This window comes from Pleurodeles waltl, chromosome 9, assembly GCF_031143425.1.
Source record: "Pleurodeles waltl isolate 20211129_DDA chromosome 9, aPleWal1.hap1.20221129, whole genome shotgun sequence".
NCBI classification, from domain to species: Eukaryota; Metazoa; Chordata; class Amphibia; order Caudata; family Salamandridae; genus Pleurodeles; species Pleurodeles waltl.
Genome location: NC_090448.1, coordinates 273,785,646 through 273,803,164, shown reverse-complemented (window position 1 = coordinate 273,803,164; position 17,519 = coordinate 273,785,646). Strand labels below are relative to the sequence as shown.

The window sequence follows — 17,519 nt, the reverse complement described above, 5'->3', positions numbered from 1 at the left end:
ACATTCATGTGCATGGTTTTCTTTCTTAATTGGATGTTCTATTCAACATCTTCACAGCAATAATTTCCTGGAATTATAAATGAGAATGATTTGGTTAAACTGTGAGAAAGCCAAAAGCCGTGGCCATTAACCGGCATAGCAAGACCCTCGGTTTAGCAAGACTAATGTGTGCATATGCTAATTTAGATAAAGCCGAAAATAGACCGAATGCCCCGGAGATAATGTTAAATTGCATACGTGCTCTTGTTATTGTAAATATGTCCAAACTGAGGGATTATTTCACATATGAATGCATTGCTCCCGTGGAATGCGAGTGAGTATAAGTTATTTCAAGTGTGATCAAAGTCGAGAGTGGAAACGGTGTGCCTTCAGCTAACTGGTAAGTTTTAACGAACCTTGTGCACAATATATATTTGCATGCATCAAGTCTCCCATTTCAGCAGTTTTTGCCTTTTCTCACTAACTGTTGGCGACAATCTGTAGGAAACAGTTGACTTCTTGGTGTATGTCTCCAGGCGCATGCCCTAAAAACAACGGTCAAAAGGTAAAAACACATAAAAAATGAAACCTACAATTAAAAAGTTATTACGAAAATGACGGTGATAAACGGGTCCACTGGATTACTAGTTCTGTATTGTTTGTGGTCAGCAGATGATCTCAAACACTGGAACGCTCTTGAAAAGGAAATTTAAAATAGCACATTGCAGTTAGATCATTTCCACGCAATCTTAATGTTTACAAACCCATATCGTTTATTGTCCCTGACCAACCCAGAAGGCCATGCTCTTGAAGTGGAGGATTGCCATCCTCCCACCAAAATCTGCGACCTTGAATCCGGCTCAAAAACCCCAGTATTGCCAGCCCCGAGGATCACCACCAAGGACGTGAAAGAATAACAGCCTATTGGCAATGTGTACACCTGCAGGCCATTAACTCTGCAGGGGGAAAACGTCTCCAACTTTTATGAGGAACAAAATGACTATAAAGATTAGCTTATCTCCATTTTTAAGGTTAGTGATGGTCATTGAAAATAAATATACACAACATGATAGAAGGGGGAACACTGCCGCGGATTCACTTTTGGGTAATCAGCCTCGATTGTGAAAGGGGCTGGCTGCAGTCAAACCTTCTGAGACAAATCGTGTATGAGCCCATAGAACATAAGTCATTTGCTTGGACCCTTCAATTCCTTCAGCCTCTTGTGAGAGATTCTATGCTCATTTTTGGGCCCTTTGGGGTGTGACTTCAACACAGGCAGGATAGGGGCAGGGCAAACCAGCAAAGCCTCAAAAGGCCCGTATGGTCCATTTCCAGTCATGAGGAAGCTGACAGCACTTAGCGTTACACAGTCCAGGTTTGTTCGAATAGTCCAAGTTCGAGTAGATCTCTGCTCACATTATTTTCCTTGAAGGCTCAACAGTGCAATTGTTTGGAGTTGCCTTGCTCCGGTTAGCGCGGGTGCTATCTTAGAAAGGGTCTTTACCCTATTTTATTGATTTTGTGTGTTTGAAATTTCACATTTAAAAAAATGTTTACTTAAGTTACCAGTATCAGTCTTACGCAGGGGAGCCCGTCGCTAGCTTGCCACCAGACACTGGAACACACAGGAAGTGCGATTGCAGCCAGGCCCCGGAACACACTCCTGTCCTCCAAGGGCTAGTTAAAAACATATGGAAGCGTGTCTGCGCAGCTTCTAACCCGGAGATACTGACTCCGTTCTGCTTGCTTTATTTTCTTTCCTTGTATGCACAACAGTGCAATTGTTTGGAGCCTGGCTCCGGTTAGTGCATCCACCATCTTAGAAATGGTCTTTACCCTATTTTATTAACGTTATGTGGTTTAGAATTTCGCATTTTTTATTTAATTGTACTTAAGTTACCAGTATCAGTTTTAGGCAGGGAAGCCTGCCGCAGGACTGAAAGGTTTGCTGGGCCCCAGTTTCCCCACTAGTTTGCCACAACACGCTGCAACACGCGGGAAGCACCAATTGCAGCCACGTCCCCAGGACTCGCCCCCTGTTCTCTGAGGGCTATTCAAGAATATATGTAAGCGCGAGCGCACCAGGTATACCCATCTGCGCACTGATTGTGCCAATCGCCCATACCCCTCCCCCTTTTTCACCAGAGCTAACGTCCTCAGTGAGATATTCAAGAGAGGATCTGTTCAAACTGAACACAGCTGGTATGAATACGAGCCGCATCTTGGCACCACTCAGTGCACTCTTTGTAAACTCATTCTCACCTATCACACCATCCAGACCAGCCACACTGTAAACTCCCAGGGACCCTCACACATAATCCCATTGAAATCATTCAGCTGTAGACTACACAGTGTGCGATTCTTAGTGAAGCATAACTTATACTTTGCTGAGTTTGTAGGTACACACAGTCTGGATATCATATTCATTACGAAAACCTAGGCGGACCCAGCCTCCATCCTAGATTTGGCCTAAGCGATTCCTGTGGGATACACAATTCTGAGGGTCGTTAGGTAGAGGAGGGGCGGGGGGATTTGGGTGTTGTCTTTAGGTATTATCTGTCATGATCAGGCTCCAGTAAGAAGTGGTCTGACTGCGAAATCCTCTCTTTTCAAATGGGACTAGGTAAAACCTACCCCTTCAGAGGCCTAGGGGTTTACCGACCTCCAGGCACGAAAACCTCTGTTATCATCAACCTAAGCACGTTCCTAGAACCCAGTATCGATTCCTCTGATTTTTCGGTATTGGGACATTTAAACTTTCACTTGAATAAATCAGATGATTGTGACACTTCTTCTTTGGTCGACGCGTTCGCCAATTTTGATTTATGTCAGCTGGTAGTGCATCCCACACATGTAGCAGGACACATAATAGATGGAATACGTAACTCCTCACTGAAGGTCTTATATGTGATACCCTTATTATTGTCAGAAAATAAAGTGGTGATATTCAGTTTTGGTACGCCATGTCCGCAACGCAGACATAACAATTCTTTGTCTGTTAGTAGAGGTCGAATCTGACAAAAAATAGATCCCACTGAATTTCAGACATTGCTATCCAACACTAAGCTAAATGGCAAATCAGATTCACATTCAGCAGACCTTACCTATTCCTCTTGGATCAGGACAGCAGTGGAGTCACTAGCTCCAGGAAGCCCTATTTTCAAAAATAGGAAAAAAAAAAACCTTTCTGAGCCATGGTCCACCAAAGAACTCACAATGTAAAAACAACTTTGTCAGAAAAAAGGAAGTGGAGATCCAATTACGATACTTTTCTAACAAAATCTTAGTCTAAGAACTCTACTGAAGAATTATTTGCTATGGTAAAAAGTCTAGCTAAAGTACCAGAATCTACTCACAATAACTAGTCTTGATTTTTGTTAGTCTCTAGAAAAAACTTTTTCAGACCAAAGTAGAGGAAGTCTTCAACACTTTCCCTATTAACAAACAAAACACTACAGAGGCTCAATCGGCTATTAAAACACTCCCTACCATAAAACTGCTGGAGACACTTTCACCCTTGGACACAGAGCAGAATCTACAATTAGTGAAGACAACTAAATCAGGCTCACCCTTAGATCCCTGTCCTCCAAGTATAGTACATTTTGCACCAGAAGTTGTGAGTGACCAACTGACTAAGGTATTTAATGAAATCATGAGAACAGGACTTTTTCTGGCCAAGTGGAAGAGGACATCCATTCTACCACTAATGAAAAAACCTTACCTGGAACCATTGGAACACAGTTGTTATAGGCCCATCTCCAGACTGCCATTTCCATTGAAAGTCTTTGAAAAGGCACTAAACATTGAACTCACGTCCTTCATAAATGATAATAAATTGCAGCACCCAGCACAATTTGGCTTCAGAGATGCTCATAGCACAGAGACTGCCCTGATTGCAGCATCTGAAGATTTGAGATCTGGCCTTGATGAAGGGGGTAAGGCAGCCTTAATCATACTGGATCTCTTGGCAGCTTTCGACAGTTCTAAGATCCTTCCTTTTAGATAGGGAACAACACATGGCGCTGGGAGAGTATTCTTCAGATAGGTTTAGGCAGCCATGTGGGGTACTACAGGGGTCTTCATTGAGCCCCACCCTCTTCAATATTTGTGACCCCACTGGCAAGGCTCATCAGATCTTTCAGCTTTTCAGTCGTCTCCTATTCTGATGACACCCAGAAATCGTCTGTGTCCAGCAATCCAGAAGAAACAGCTGAACTCTTTAACATCTGTATGACTCAGATCATTGAGTGGATGAAGATTAAATGCCTAAAACTTCACTCGCCTTCAGATGGTGGTTTAGGGACATGGGGTACCTACCTTCGCCTGTGAGTGAGGTGAGAAAGCTATGGATTATTTTTCATAAGACTGACCTTTAAAGATCAGATGCCGTGGTCACATCAGTCATATAGATGTTTAGGGAGATCTGTGCATTCATTCCATCTGACCTCCGGAAGCCAGTCATGACTGCCCTAGCTCTGTCCAAACTTGATTACGGAAAGGCATTATTTCAAAATATTCAAAAAAGATTTCTGCAGAAATTACAGATGCTACAAAATGCAGCTGCATGTTTGCTCCTGGGCACCCATAAGCATCAGTCGGTGTCCCATGGCTTGACTAAATTATACTGGCTTCTAATTGACAAAATAATTCAATTCAAACCATCATGTATAGCCTTTAAAGCACTTCATAATGTTGGTCCGTATCACCTGAGACATCGCTTCACCTAGTACACCCAATCAAGGAATTTAAGTTCAGCCACTGCTTAGCTCTTAGTGTTCCCCAGAACCAACATAGCTCACTGGAGTGGGAGAAGCTTCATTTTAGGTACAGTGAAACTCTGGAACTCGCTTCCCTTAACACTAAAAGATAGTCCCAGTCTATGGTCCTTTAGAAATTCATTAAAACCCTGGCTTTTTTAAACTAACACTGTACCTTTTTCGCCTTTTGCATATCACCTTTTTATTAGCAGTGCTGAGACGCCTCAGGGTATTAGAGCACTGTCCAAAATTAATAATCAATTCTTCTCTGTAAAATTTTAGGCCATCTGGCAGCAGCCTGCAGCCAGCCAGCTCCTCTCTAAGTTTGAAGATCCAGCCAAACAGGTTGTGGCAACGTTTCTCCCCCACCCCTCACAGGAGCTTTTAGGGATGGCACCCATTGCAGGACATTTTGTATACCCCCATAGTATGTTTGTGGAGACAAAAAACAGGAGAGGAAGGTATAGTGTGGATGTGATACAACACAATGATCATGATCAACACAGGTAAGCCCTAACAATACATGAACAGAAACAAATAAGAAACTTTCTTTCGCAACCTCTCTGCATGTTTGTGATCATTATTAAAAGAACACTGCACGTAAGGTTCACTAATAAACAAGAAAGGGAAACATTTGGTCTTGGTCTCTGTCTCCCTTTAGAAGGGAAAGCCATGGGCACCCACCCCTATATTCCCCCACTTCACCATAAAATACTGTAATGTGGCTACTGGGTAGGCTGTGTGCAGAGTGGATTGAGGGAATGCCCTTCTTGATTGCCCAAATGAGTGTTTAACCTATATCAGAGAACACCAAGGATGTTACTGAGGTGCACCAGATATGCATTTTGAACGATGCATTTATATCAGGAAGCCTGACAAATTGTGCCATAATGGGAAAAATACAGGGGGACTTCACAACAAAGGTTAAAACAAATCTTAAGGATTGTACCAACTGCACTCCATGTTCCATTGGCTTGTTTTTTGATGACCTATATACTGTTTTTGATTCTGTTAAGCTCACCACTCCACTCACTTAGCTTCTGGACATTAAATTAGATCTCAACAATCATTTACAGAGTACTTTGCATACTCAGCTCCTGCCTGATCACTCTCATCTCAACACCCACTCTACCTTTGTATTATTGGTCAAAGCCCCTGGATCTTATACTGATTATCGACACATTGACCCAATCTATACCTATCATTGACCGATGTCTGTTTGGCCACACCTTCATAAAAATTCTGGTTAATATATGGGCCCCCATCCTCGGATTTCCCTCAGTCCTATTTCCAAAAGGGACTATTTTCCTGATTTCGTCCCAGCATCTCTGCACCAAGCCCCTACAACAAAATTTGACATTGGACAAAATTTAGCAGTATCTTGAAAATAATTTTTGTTGCACATTCTCCTATGCATACAGTCTCTCACTTGCTTCACACCCACACCCATGGATCTCAGCTACCATTCACTCTATTAAAACTAAGATGAGAGCAATTTTTTGTAGGTGGTGTGAAAAAAAGCCCACGCTGGATCTCAAGGCTTATCGTCACAGTTTTTATTATTTTATTCACCAAACTGTAAGCTCATTCCAGTCTGCGTTAACATATCCAGTATCTCCTCTAGCTTTTGTTTCCAGGATACTGTAACGTCTTGTTGTTAAATGCCTTATTTTGTATTTCTCCTCTGATAACCTGTTCAACCCCTTAACAAAGGTTTCCGCTCACTCCACTCAACAGACATGGCGTGTTTGCATGTAATTGACTTATTCACATTAGGTTTTCACATTCATATTAATGAAGTAGCCCTCAAATGATGGGGAACTGAAAAGGGGTAGTACGAAAGAGAAGAGGAGTCTTATGTATCTTACCTTGCCTTTTCAATCACTTGCAACTTTAATTTCCTCACTCGCATGACATCACTCAAGGCTCAATGTTGGATCCGTTTCTGGATGCATTCCTGTTTTCTCTATTCTTCATTTCTTTTGGTGACTGCTTCGCCACTTTTGGCCTGTCCTTCCATCTTTACACTGAAGATACCCACATTTTGTCTCTTCCATAACATTCTCAATTCTATGTAAATTGGATTGTCTCACAATTGTACTGTAGTTCATCTTGCTAAAATATCAAAGGCAGAGGTTTCATTTTTCCTTCCTCCGCTACACCCATCTCCTTACCCTGTTCATTTAACTTCTCTTCAGACATCCTAACGTGCCTCGTATGCCAGAAATCTGTGTTTTTTTTCAGTTCTGCCATGCAATAGAATTTGCCAACACTAACACTGCGGCTCATTTTCGACTACTAAACATATGAAAAAGACAGAATATTCATCACTTTCCACTCAGCCAAAACACTGATAAATCCTTTCATACTCCGTAGCAAATTTTAGTGTGGATCCAGATTGATATTTTAATGTTTTCACATTCTGACTTATCACAGCTCTCAGTTCGACGACTCCTATCATAAAAATGTAGTTGGGCAATGCAACAACTTTGTCCACGTTCCCCCCCCAGAGTTGGCAGATGCTAAAACAGGATCTGAAAGAGCAGAACGGAGGTGGGAAAATGTTGTTGGTTATGAACTCAATTAAAAACCTCATTGCTTCTATTTTACATCCAGCATTGGCAATGCTCCTAGCCTTTCAAAGGACCTTGTCAGCATTGTTAACTTTCTTTCTCCCATCCATCCTTAACACCGTGTCTGCCCAGTTGACGTACACGTCATGAAAGGGTGACAGCCCTATGAGTTATATATGTGTCATTGGCAACCAAGGTACCAGTCACCCCAAATGTTGGCCTTATTTTTTTAGTCATTCTGATTGGGGGAAGGGGTTGGCAATGCCAGATCCTTTTTGGGCACTGTCAAACTCCCAAATGAGGCTGCCTCATGCCCACTGTTTTCTGCCGGTGGGAGGGAGGAAGCTGTGAGAGGGGGCGGGAGCTGCTGTCCAGCTGCTCCTGCCCTCTCTCCCACCAACCCTACCACCCCACTAAAAGAATGAATGAACAAGGAGGTGAGGGGGGCGCAGCTAGGATAGTTTCTAGTACTCACTCCCCTTACAGCCCCTATTTCCTGTTTCAGTTTCGGATATCACTTTCCTTTACAATGCTTCGCTTCCCAAGAGAAAAAATGGAAGAGGAAGGAGCTGTGCGTATGTACCCTACAGTGAATTTAGAGGCTATTTTGATTTTCTATAGCCTAGGGAAAAAAAATATACAAACTGTTTCAGACTTATTTCTGAGCTCATGCGCCCCGGTGAGGATCCAGGCACTGTTTAGATTTTAGCTGCAGAAAAAAATCTGAACAGTGCTTGGCTCCTCACAGGGGCGTAGGCACACAAACGCATCTGTGCACCAATGATGAGTCCGGACACTACTTAGATTTTTTCTTAGCCTAAAAAAAAAATCCATCTGCATCTGGCTCCCTTCTGGGGCACAAACGCCCACACATAAACACACAAGCAAGGAGCTGGGATGCTATTTTTATTTTTTGTCTTAGCTCAAGAAAAACTGCATACAGCTTTGGACTCCTCAGTGGAGCACATAAGTGTGTGCCTGATTGTGTAATCATCCCACAGCTATGGAAGCTCGCCAACTCCATACATTTCTGAACACTAGACACCTGAAAATGCATTGGATGGTTTGGCTTGTGAGGATGGCTACCACTTATTCTTACCTAGAGTTCCATGTGCAGGTCAATCATTGGCTAAAGAAAAAAGATTTCCTCATATTTTGTGACGGAAAGCTCTGGAATTTGTGGAAGACAGCAAAACTCCCTACGTCCGGTGTTCACATGTCTGCCAATAACAGCAGTATCTCATATGGGAATAACTGGCAAGAATAGGTCAAGTATGTGACAGTGTGAAGTCAATATAGTGTCTTTGTGGTCTTAACGTGGTCACAATTTTAGAATATTCCTGTACCCTACATTAGGCCTGTCTACATGTAGGGGTACTGTTGTCATTAGTGTGGGAACATTGGATAGTAGGATATTTGCAATTAACCTGAAGCTCTGGAGTTTTCTGCCTCACAGAAAAGATAAGAAATTGTATTTTTTTTAAATCCATTCTTTGCCATTTGCAGAGTATTATATGTAATAAAACGTGCAGGGTTTTATGCTTGTGACATCACCTCCAGTACCTGTTTGTTTCAGAAATGTGTGGTGTTGGCTGATCATGTGTTCATATACTGCAGACATTTTCCATGGTATCTCCCTCTATAAAAAAAACTCTTCCTGGCATCATTAGTGTGTGGATGCTAGCACACTCTTGGAAACCCGCCCACGTCGGATAACCCCAAACTCAGAAGACATTGGGGAACATGAATTTAGGTCAAGCTTTGGAAGGGAATATGGTCTTGTGTGAGGAACTTTCAAGGAAACTACCATGTTTCGGGGGGAATATGTCTGACAAACATTACACTCAGTACCAATATCCCGACCTGCCAGTCAGGGCGAGAGGCATCTGGCCCCCAACAGTAGAAATCTTAGGATTTGTAAATGTTAAACATATATGTTGGTGGTATGTTTCCATATAGCCCAAAGGAGATATCTATGACCAGTTGACAGGTACTGTAAATCGATGTTTCTAGTGGATACTTGTAACTGCAGATTCCTCACCTTTGAAATATCCTCCAGGAGCCAAACTGGATCTGGCGACATCTTGCAGCTATGCTTCTGTGCACCAGTAGATAACACCATATGGATCTGCGGTGGTTCTATACCACTCAGGAAGTGACTATGCAGAACCAGATATGCTAGGGAATTATGTCCCCAGTGGACTACAGGATTCAAACTGGACCAGGACTGCAGAAAGCAGTCTTCGGGAAACAACTCATACATGCATTCATGTACTTTAAAGCGCTTTAGGACCAGGAGACAAAACTCTGCATCACTAAGCACAAGAAGAGATTGCGGTCGAAGCATAGGTCCGGCTCCAGGCTACAGCCACGCTGCTGCTACCAGGAAATATCCGCTACCCAGTTGAAGTCTAAACATAATTACAATACATTTTCTGCACAGGGCAGCTTCAGCATAATGATGTTTCTTTCTTTTTATCCATCTTCTCCTTTAGTGTGGCCATGTCTGTGTTGTCTTGTCTTCTTTGTTGGCCATATGGCCAGGAGTACTTTTCCTGCCTCTCCCATGGGCCAGTAGAAAAGTCTGTATACTTTTCCTGCCTCCTTTGGATGCCATCCATTTTCTCTACCTGCCATATACCCATGGGTTCATGTTTTTCTTACCATCTTCAGTTGCCCTGTAGCTAAGGCTACATGATTTGTCTCGCTTCTCCGTGTGCCTACTGCCTCTGTGTGCCATGTAGCCAGGGGGTTATGTTTTTCCTGCCACCTTCACTTTCCCTGTTACCAAGCCTACATTATTTCGCTGCTTTCTCCTTATGTCATTTAGTTTTTTTTAATCCCTATTCCTTGTGTGGCATATCACCACGTGATTGTGTTTTTCATGCCACCTTTTACAATAAACATGTAACCAGGGCATTGGTGTTTTCCCGTCTCCTCTTTGATTTTTTGCGGTTCCTCACGTTCATAGTGATCATAAGCCTAACCGCATGGGAGGCACTTACCCTTCAAATGTCATCTCTAGCACTATTGGTAAGACAGTTTAGTTTGGAGCTGGATCTCTTGGCATTGCATTGTGATTTTTAGTAAATGTTTTATGACAAATGTAATTGCCCTGACAATCCCAGTGTATAAATAAACAATCTAGATGACAAGTAGCAAAGTGCTTTCCTTCGTGTTCGTCTAATCACTGTTACAATGGAAATCTATTTTACATTTTTTAAAAGAAAGCATGAAAGCCTCTTTTCTTGTCCATAAAACTGTAAGTTGCTCAGATATTGTTTGATAGATTACATAGGTATTTGAACACAGTCACTGCTCCTTCCCACTTTGACTGAAGTACAAAAACTCACAAGCATTTCCGTTGCCATCGAAATTTTGAAGATTGAACACTGGTCATGATTTTGCTGACTAAAAACGTTAGTCCATGACAGCCTGCGCTCTCTCTTTATATAAGTGAACAGTTTTAGGGGTTGATGTGTTAATCTGCTGTCTGAAAAAGAGGCGTTTTCCAAGGAAATTCTTGTTTTTCGAATAACAATAGAATAACATTATCATATTTTGGTCAAAACCTAATTGGAAATGAATTTCCTAAGAATTTAAAACTATAACCCGATAGCCAGCAAGCTAAGACATATAATTGTCCTTTTAGTCATCTCGGTACACAGAAAGGTCAAGATTTCCGTAGATGTATTTTCTTGCTTCATAAATGAAACAAGGATCTGTAGGTTAAAAATGTAAGAGAATCAGTAAGATTTTGTAAGCTGACAGATAATTCAAACCTACATTTTAAGGAACTGCAAGAATAGTGGTGCTATTGTGTGTTGCAGTGAGTTAATGTTCTACGTGAACAATTCCCTGAAGTTTAGGTTCCCTAGTCATTGCATTCCTAGGGGCCAAATTAGAGTTTGGCGGAGAGAGCTCTGCCAAACTGAAGGTCCCCTCACCTCATTTAGAGGCAGGTGGACCTTCATTATGTTGACATAAACCTCCGGCGGAGTAAGGGCTGTCAGAGATTTGCCATTTGTCTGCCCACCCAATTTAGAGTTGATGAACACATGGCCAGTTTTCACTGTCCATCACCACCAGGTAAAACCTGGGATTAAGGTATAATGCAAACAGCAAACTGCCTTCCTTGTTATGGGCGAAAACTCCCTTGGCAAGACAGGTGGTATTTCTTGTTATTTTCCCAAACAAAATCCCGGTTTGGGATTTTGTTTTGGAAAATAAAATAAAAAATTGTAAGTTTGCGTTATGGCTTAGTGATGTTGAAGGAGCCGTCCATCAAACTTAGAATGCATTGACAGGTACCACTGTGACAGCAGTTCCTGCCCATGCTAGCGATGCGCTCTGATGCACATCTCAAAATTTAGCAGGCAGGGACTCCGTCAGGGCGATTGAGTTCTTTACGCTGTCACCCCGACGAAGTGAAACCCCATCCGCCAAACTCGAAATCAGCCAGCTAGTGTGCCTTCAGAAAGGAGTTTATGAATGGGATCTTGTTTGCCTGCTTTGAGCCTCAAGCCGGACTATGTACGAGTATAATTTAGTTAGCATTCCGTAGATTGACAATCTGAGCTCGATTTAAGTCTGACTTCATATATAAAACTACAAGCAATTTTATGACTTGCGTCTAATGATATTTTTGGGTCCCTTCTAGGTAATGGGAAGAACCGGCGACAGAGCATGCTGTTTTAAGACTTGATTAACCTCTGACAGGGTTCTAGAATTTTGGACGCGAGTCGAGGATGGGCTTGGGATGCAGGACTTCTGTAGAAGATCCCTAACTCTGCGATGTTTCCACAGCAAAGGTAGCAGAGCAACTTGTGCGAGATTGTTGGACCTGCACCATGGAACACCTTAGTGCAGTCGTTCTTAGGCTGGCCGCGTGCAGTGGCCCTCGACACAGCGGTGTTTTTTTGGTCATCCAAGCACTGCCAACCAGCATTATGACTAGAGAGACGAGTGATTGTGCCACAGAAGCTTGCTCTCATTTTCTTGTGTTTCCCCAAAGGAAAACCAGGTGGATACAGTGTAGTTTGCACAGTCCTCTTGATCATATCCTACTGCATGGGCAGAGATGCAATATGTACCGGAGAAATACTATCCATTCTGGATTTCAAATCCTGATACAGTGAACAACAAGGAGATACATTGTGTTCTGCACCTGACAAAGAACTTTACTAGAAGTGGAAAAGTATTACCAGGCCAAATAAGGCAACAGGAAATCCTGTAGGGCATGCTCTTTCTATATTTCATTTTGTACCCCAATTAAGCCATTGTTTGAATACAGTATATGCCCTACACATTATCAGTGTCTTCTTATGGTTCTTGGGAAACAAGCCAAGAGTGCCTCCTTTGAGGGAGTCTGTCTTTAAAGTGACCTCACTATGTTTGATGTATTAAGTGTTGTTTCAAGATATTAGCCAGTAATCGGGCGAACACAGTATGTGCTGTAGTTACTCGATGCAGCATCTTCCATTCCAACCATTTGTTGATTACATTTTTATGCATTTTTTGGTCCATTGCTTGCAGACTTTCATGGTTTACGTATTTGCCTAATATGTTAGACTATAACAGAATTTTTGGCCCATTGCTTGCAGACTTTCATGGCTTACGTACTTGCCCAATATGTTTGTTAGACTATAACAGAATTGTTATCTGCCTCTCTAGGGAGGCAACGTTCATATTAATGTCTTCCAAGAAAACTAATCTAGAATACCGTCAACAGAAATGGTTTCAAGTATAAAAGTATTACCTGGGGTGGCAGGGGAAACAAAGGTGCGCATTCCTTCTTGCCGGGTCTGTGCAAGAGCTAACCTTGAGCTCATTAACACTTTTGTAAAATGGTGGACCTAATTTGAAATCAAGAGTACAATCGTGCCTAGAACTGCTGCAGAAAGTAGAACATAGCCTTAGATATGACATATATGCAGCCATTCATTTCACTTCATATGAAGCACAGAATTGGATCAGTCTCGCAGCAGTATAAAGTACTTTATGATGACTCTGAGATTGCTGTTGTAGTTAAAGTTTAAATGTAAAAAATACATTTATAACATTTTGGTCATCTGCAATTATATCAAAAGTGCAGAAAAGATTTTGTAATGGGCTCAGAGACAGCTTGGCTTAGAGGCCGTTATAAGTCCACCCAATGACCAAACGATTAGATGAACATTTCCAGTATGGCAAATCCTTCAAAGTCCTAACGTGACCAAGTATCAAAATAGAAAAGCTGTTTATGGTGTTCCCCTTAACAAAAGCACCTGATGGATATAATTTGTTTTCTGTGCTGGTAAATTGATGTGAAGCAGAGCAACCACATTATTCCTTGAGAAAGCATGCATCTTTCAGTTGAACTGGTTGACTAATGAAGGGTATTTAATGTAAGCCAAAATATGTTAGATACAACTGTGTCTGGAAGGCTAACGGGCTTGCAAAAATAAATGTATTTGCATTAAGATGTTTGTTAGGATGTTGGGTTTAATTATGAACGCAGTTATTTTGGAGATACACATATAAAGTGTAATTTTCAACATCCCAGGTTAACATTCCTTTCAGAGTTCCACTTTCATTTACGCCATGTTAAGAACTAGCTTATAATGTGACTGTCATCACTTTATTTTCTTGATGTTGGGGTGATTGTCTCTGGATATAATTGACTGACCGGTATTTTAGCATCAATAAGATTTTTTTTTTTTTTTTAATAGTGAGTTTTTTTTTAATATAGACAGAGCTGCAAATAAGAGTAGAAAGAACGATGGAGTGGTTTATAACGTTTGCATTCGTTTCAAACTTAAAATATTTAAAAGCTATGCAGCTATCAAAGGGCCAGATGAATGTAATTTCTTACCCATGATTTGTCATGAAGTGCATTTCAACTCCTTATATTAGATGTCTGCTTGAAGTTTGACCCTTATGCGTCCCTTATATGGAATGTTGAAACAATTAGAATGATTATTAAAGTTGTATGGGCTTCAGTTGTTCGCCTGAATCTTAAATGTATTAGCAGACACGAAGGAAACCGGCAATTTTTATTTCCCTCTGTTGGTTGCGAGTTAAGGGAGACATATCCTAAAACTTTTTTAAAAAACTTAAGTATGCTCATTCAGCCTGTCTGAAAAAAATAAAAAAAACTTGAAAAAAACAATCTCTTCTAGGTCAATCTAGAGACATGAGTGGTGATGGACACTAAATAGTGAAAGGACAGAGTCACCCGTGCTTCTTAACCTTGGGTTATAACGGGAACTAGTGGTTACCCATGAGAGCTGCAAAAGTTACATTAAAACCTGGAAGGACAGTCCCGGGTGCTCTGTATTACGACAGAACACCTGTCTCATTGACCCCCTCCTTTGTGAGTGAATCAAACCGATATATGTATGACCTCTTACAATCTTACACTGGCTTGTTTTGTGTACGGCAAGCAATGCTTGTATGTTTTTTCCATCAAGGTGCTGTTAATGTTCCATGTTTTTCACTTCCTTTTTTAATATTCTGAATTAACGGACTTGATTTTACATTCTGTTGACTGCTGACCCCCTACTCTGTTGGCACTATTATTTTTAAACTGTAACTGCTGTATAAGAAAGACAGAAACGAGATCAAATTCCAAACTGTATAGAACTCGTTCTGAGATGTGGCACTCTCTGAAAGTAAAAACGTCGCCTGTTCACATGTACAAGCTCTACGGTGGGGAGACTTCTTGTAAAACTTGATTGAGGCGAAGTTCAACTGTTTCACAGAAGAGAATAGCGTACTAAATTTCACAACACTAACAAACACGGAAGTTGTATAGTTTTATATAATTTGAAATTGCTTGTATGGGCATTTACAGACGTCGAGGTGAAATTTGACTGAGTAGCATAACCCTTTTACAAGCGGAATATTTAAACTTGTTTTACTTGTATTATTTTGTACAATACAATGACGAAGATATACCCGACTCTCCCGAGTGATTATTTCTTGGCCTGAGCCAATTGAGAGGCGTGGGCTGAATGTGAAATACTCCTTATTTCACATCCAGATTTGATGTAGGCAATCATTTACATTTAACGGAGATGGAAACAGCAACGACTTACTGAGTGCACAACGTAAAGGTAATTTGTTGTGAGGTTGCAGTTCACTGATAAAAGCGAAAACCTCAAGTGTGTGAAGGGTGACTAGCAAAGAAGACTAAGGAGCTTTTCAGGATTTCCACAATTATTGTTTTTGGGTGCGATCAGCTTTTATAAATCAAGTGGTATGTTTTTAGTAATTCACATAATTTTACTGGGTTTAATAAGCAAGAACTAGACGGCATCTACAATATATGTGTACAATGCGGCTGAATACAATGTGCAGAGGAAAGTATTTCAGAAGCATTGTAAAGCGTGTATGGACCGTCCGTTCCTGGTGTAGGCACATTAAAGAATGAAACAAACATGGTGTTCAGCAATATAAACATACTAAGCACTGGTATACATGACATTATTTTCCATAGATAATTAGAGATTTAAAGGCCACTTCTTATTTCTTTCTTCAATGATTATTTTTAAACAACAAAATGTTTGTTTTATCCTAACCAGTAAGAAATCAAGAAAATACGATGCACGTGCCCTCTAGTAGCATTAGTGCACACGCTTCGCCCATTGAGGACACCAGACTGAGCGGTGTAGGTTTTAGAATTAAGAAGCAGTAGTAATGGGAGAAGGAAGTGGTGGGAGGCTGGAAGAGCATATATCCCTGCCAGTTAACTCCGTCCGTCTGTCACAAGCAACAATCCCCTTCATGTATTCAATACGAACTCATTTACCCATCTGCCCCATCACTTGTTACTCCTGTATTTCATATTTGGCCTCCAGATTTTATCTGAATTTCATAGGGCATCCCAAACCCTCACACACGTTTCTCAGCAAGCTTACACAAGGCCTTATTACCATGCCAGCTTCCCAAAGTCAGGATCTTAGACCTGCTCCACAGCCTGGCCATAACTCTGCGAGCAACCACTAATCTCAAATTGTACAATGTTATCTTATAGCATCAGTCTGCATTCTGTATCATTATTTTACTCTATGGGCCCTGTGTAACCTTAGGTATTCTGTTGAGACACTTATCGATCCCCGTAACACTAGGGCAGAACCATTTAGTGTTGAAGAAATCACACATCTGGTAGGAGCCCGAAGACAAATATCTGTCTTTTCAACTTTTTTCTTGTTATAATGTAACACTTCTAGTTGCACTAACTTAAAACGTCACAAACTGCCACTTCCCTGGGATCTTTTCACTCCAAATCTTCCATTTCCCCGAGATCCTTAAACAAGAGGACCTTAGTCTATCCAGATTCCTGGAATGTTAACAAGTCCCACAATCAGAGCTTTAAGTGAGGCAGAGTCACAGACTGGCAGTAACTAAAAACTGACTATGACAAGGCTAAATTCAGGTCATTAACTCTACAGACAAAACACTGATCAACTTCTCAACAATTACAGTAAAAACACTTAAGGTAATCAATGTCAGCAATGCTGTTTGTGTTTACAGTTTGCTTCATTTACCATTTCTTAAAATTATTTGCTTTTTCCAATGTTTTTGTTGCTTATATTCTATGTTACTATGACTCTGAGATACTCCAAACTGAACTGAATCGTCTGTAGGTGTATGGGTGATTTAATATGTGGATGGGTGTTCAGGAGGAGGGTGTTTGTTTGGCAGTTCTGGAGTTGAGGCTAAAGGCACTGCAGGTTTCTCCCAGTGCCTCTTATGGAGTCATAAGGTGTTCAGACTTAATGCTCCATCAGTCGTCAGACTTTTTGCAGAGCACACAGTCATGGTCCCATATGTGTAGATTGTTATTACAATTTAGCTTGAAGGTATGCACATAACTTTCGATACTGACTGCAAAATGCGGAGTTTCTAGGTGTGTGTGTATGTGGGTATGATGAAGTGGGGGTAATGCAAGGAAATACATGCAGACGTACAGAGTGAAAAGACAGTAATGAAGAGGCAATGAAGTGCAAGATATGCAGATAGAGGATTTTTTAAGTAGATGAGAGATAAAGAGCATACCTTAGACACTGGCAAAGCAACAGTACAAAGCCTTTATGCAAGAATGGGAAAGGGGGCAGTTACATCCCAGGCCAGTAATAAGACGGGCATAATTAGCGTGTAATGCCCCTTGCACCTCCGGGCTCCATCTCTCTTCTGTATTCCTTCCTCTGTTTCTTGTCAACTCATA

The 17,519-nt window shown here is 41.3% G+C and overlaps 1 protein-coding gene across 4 annotated transcripts in view; it reads left to right on the top strand.

Annotated features, from left to right (window-relative positions):
* LOC138259164 (cyclin-dependent kinase 17-like) overlaps positions 1-15,244 on the top strand; it is a 521,155-nt gene extending 505,911 nt beyond the window's left edge. For all 4 annotated transcript variants that reach the window (XM_069206701.1, XM_069206696.1, XM_069206702.1 and 1 more), the window contains one exon: positions 11,970-15,244. In XM_069206701.1, the coding sequence (XP_069062802.1) occupies positions 11,970-12,007 (38 nt within the window). In that variant the 3' untranslated portion in view covers positions 12,008-15,244. The remainder of the gene's footprint in view (positions 1-11,969) is intronic.
* Positions 15,245-17,519: the final 2,275 nt, after the last annotated feature.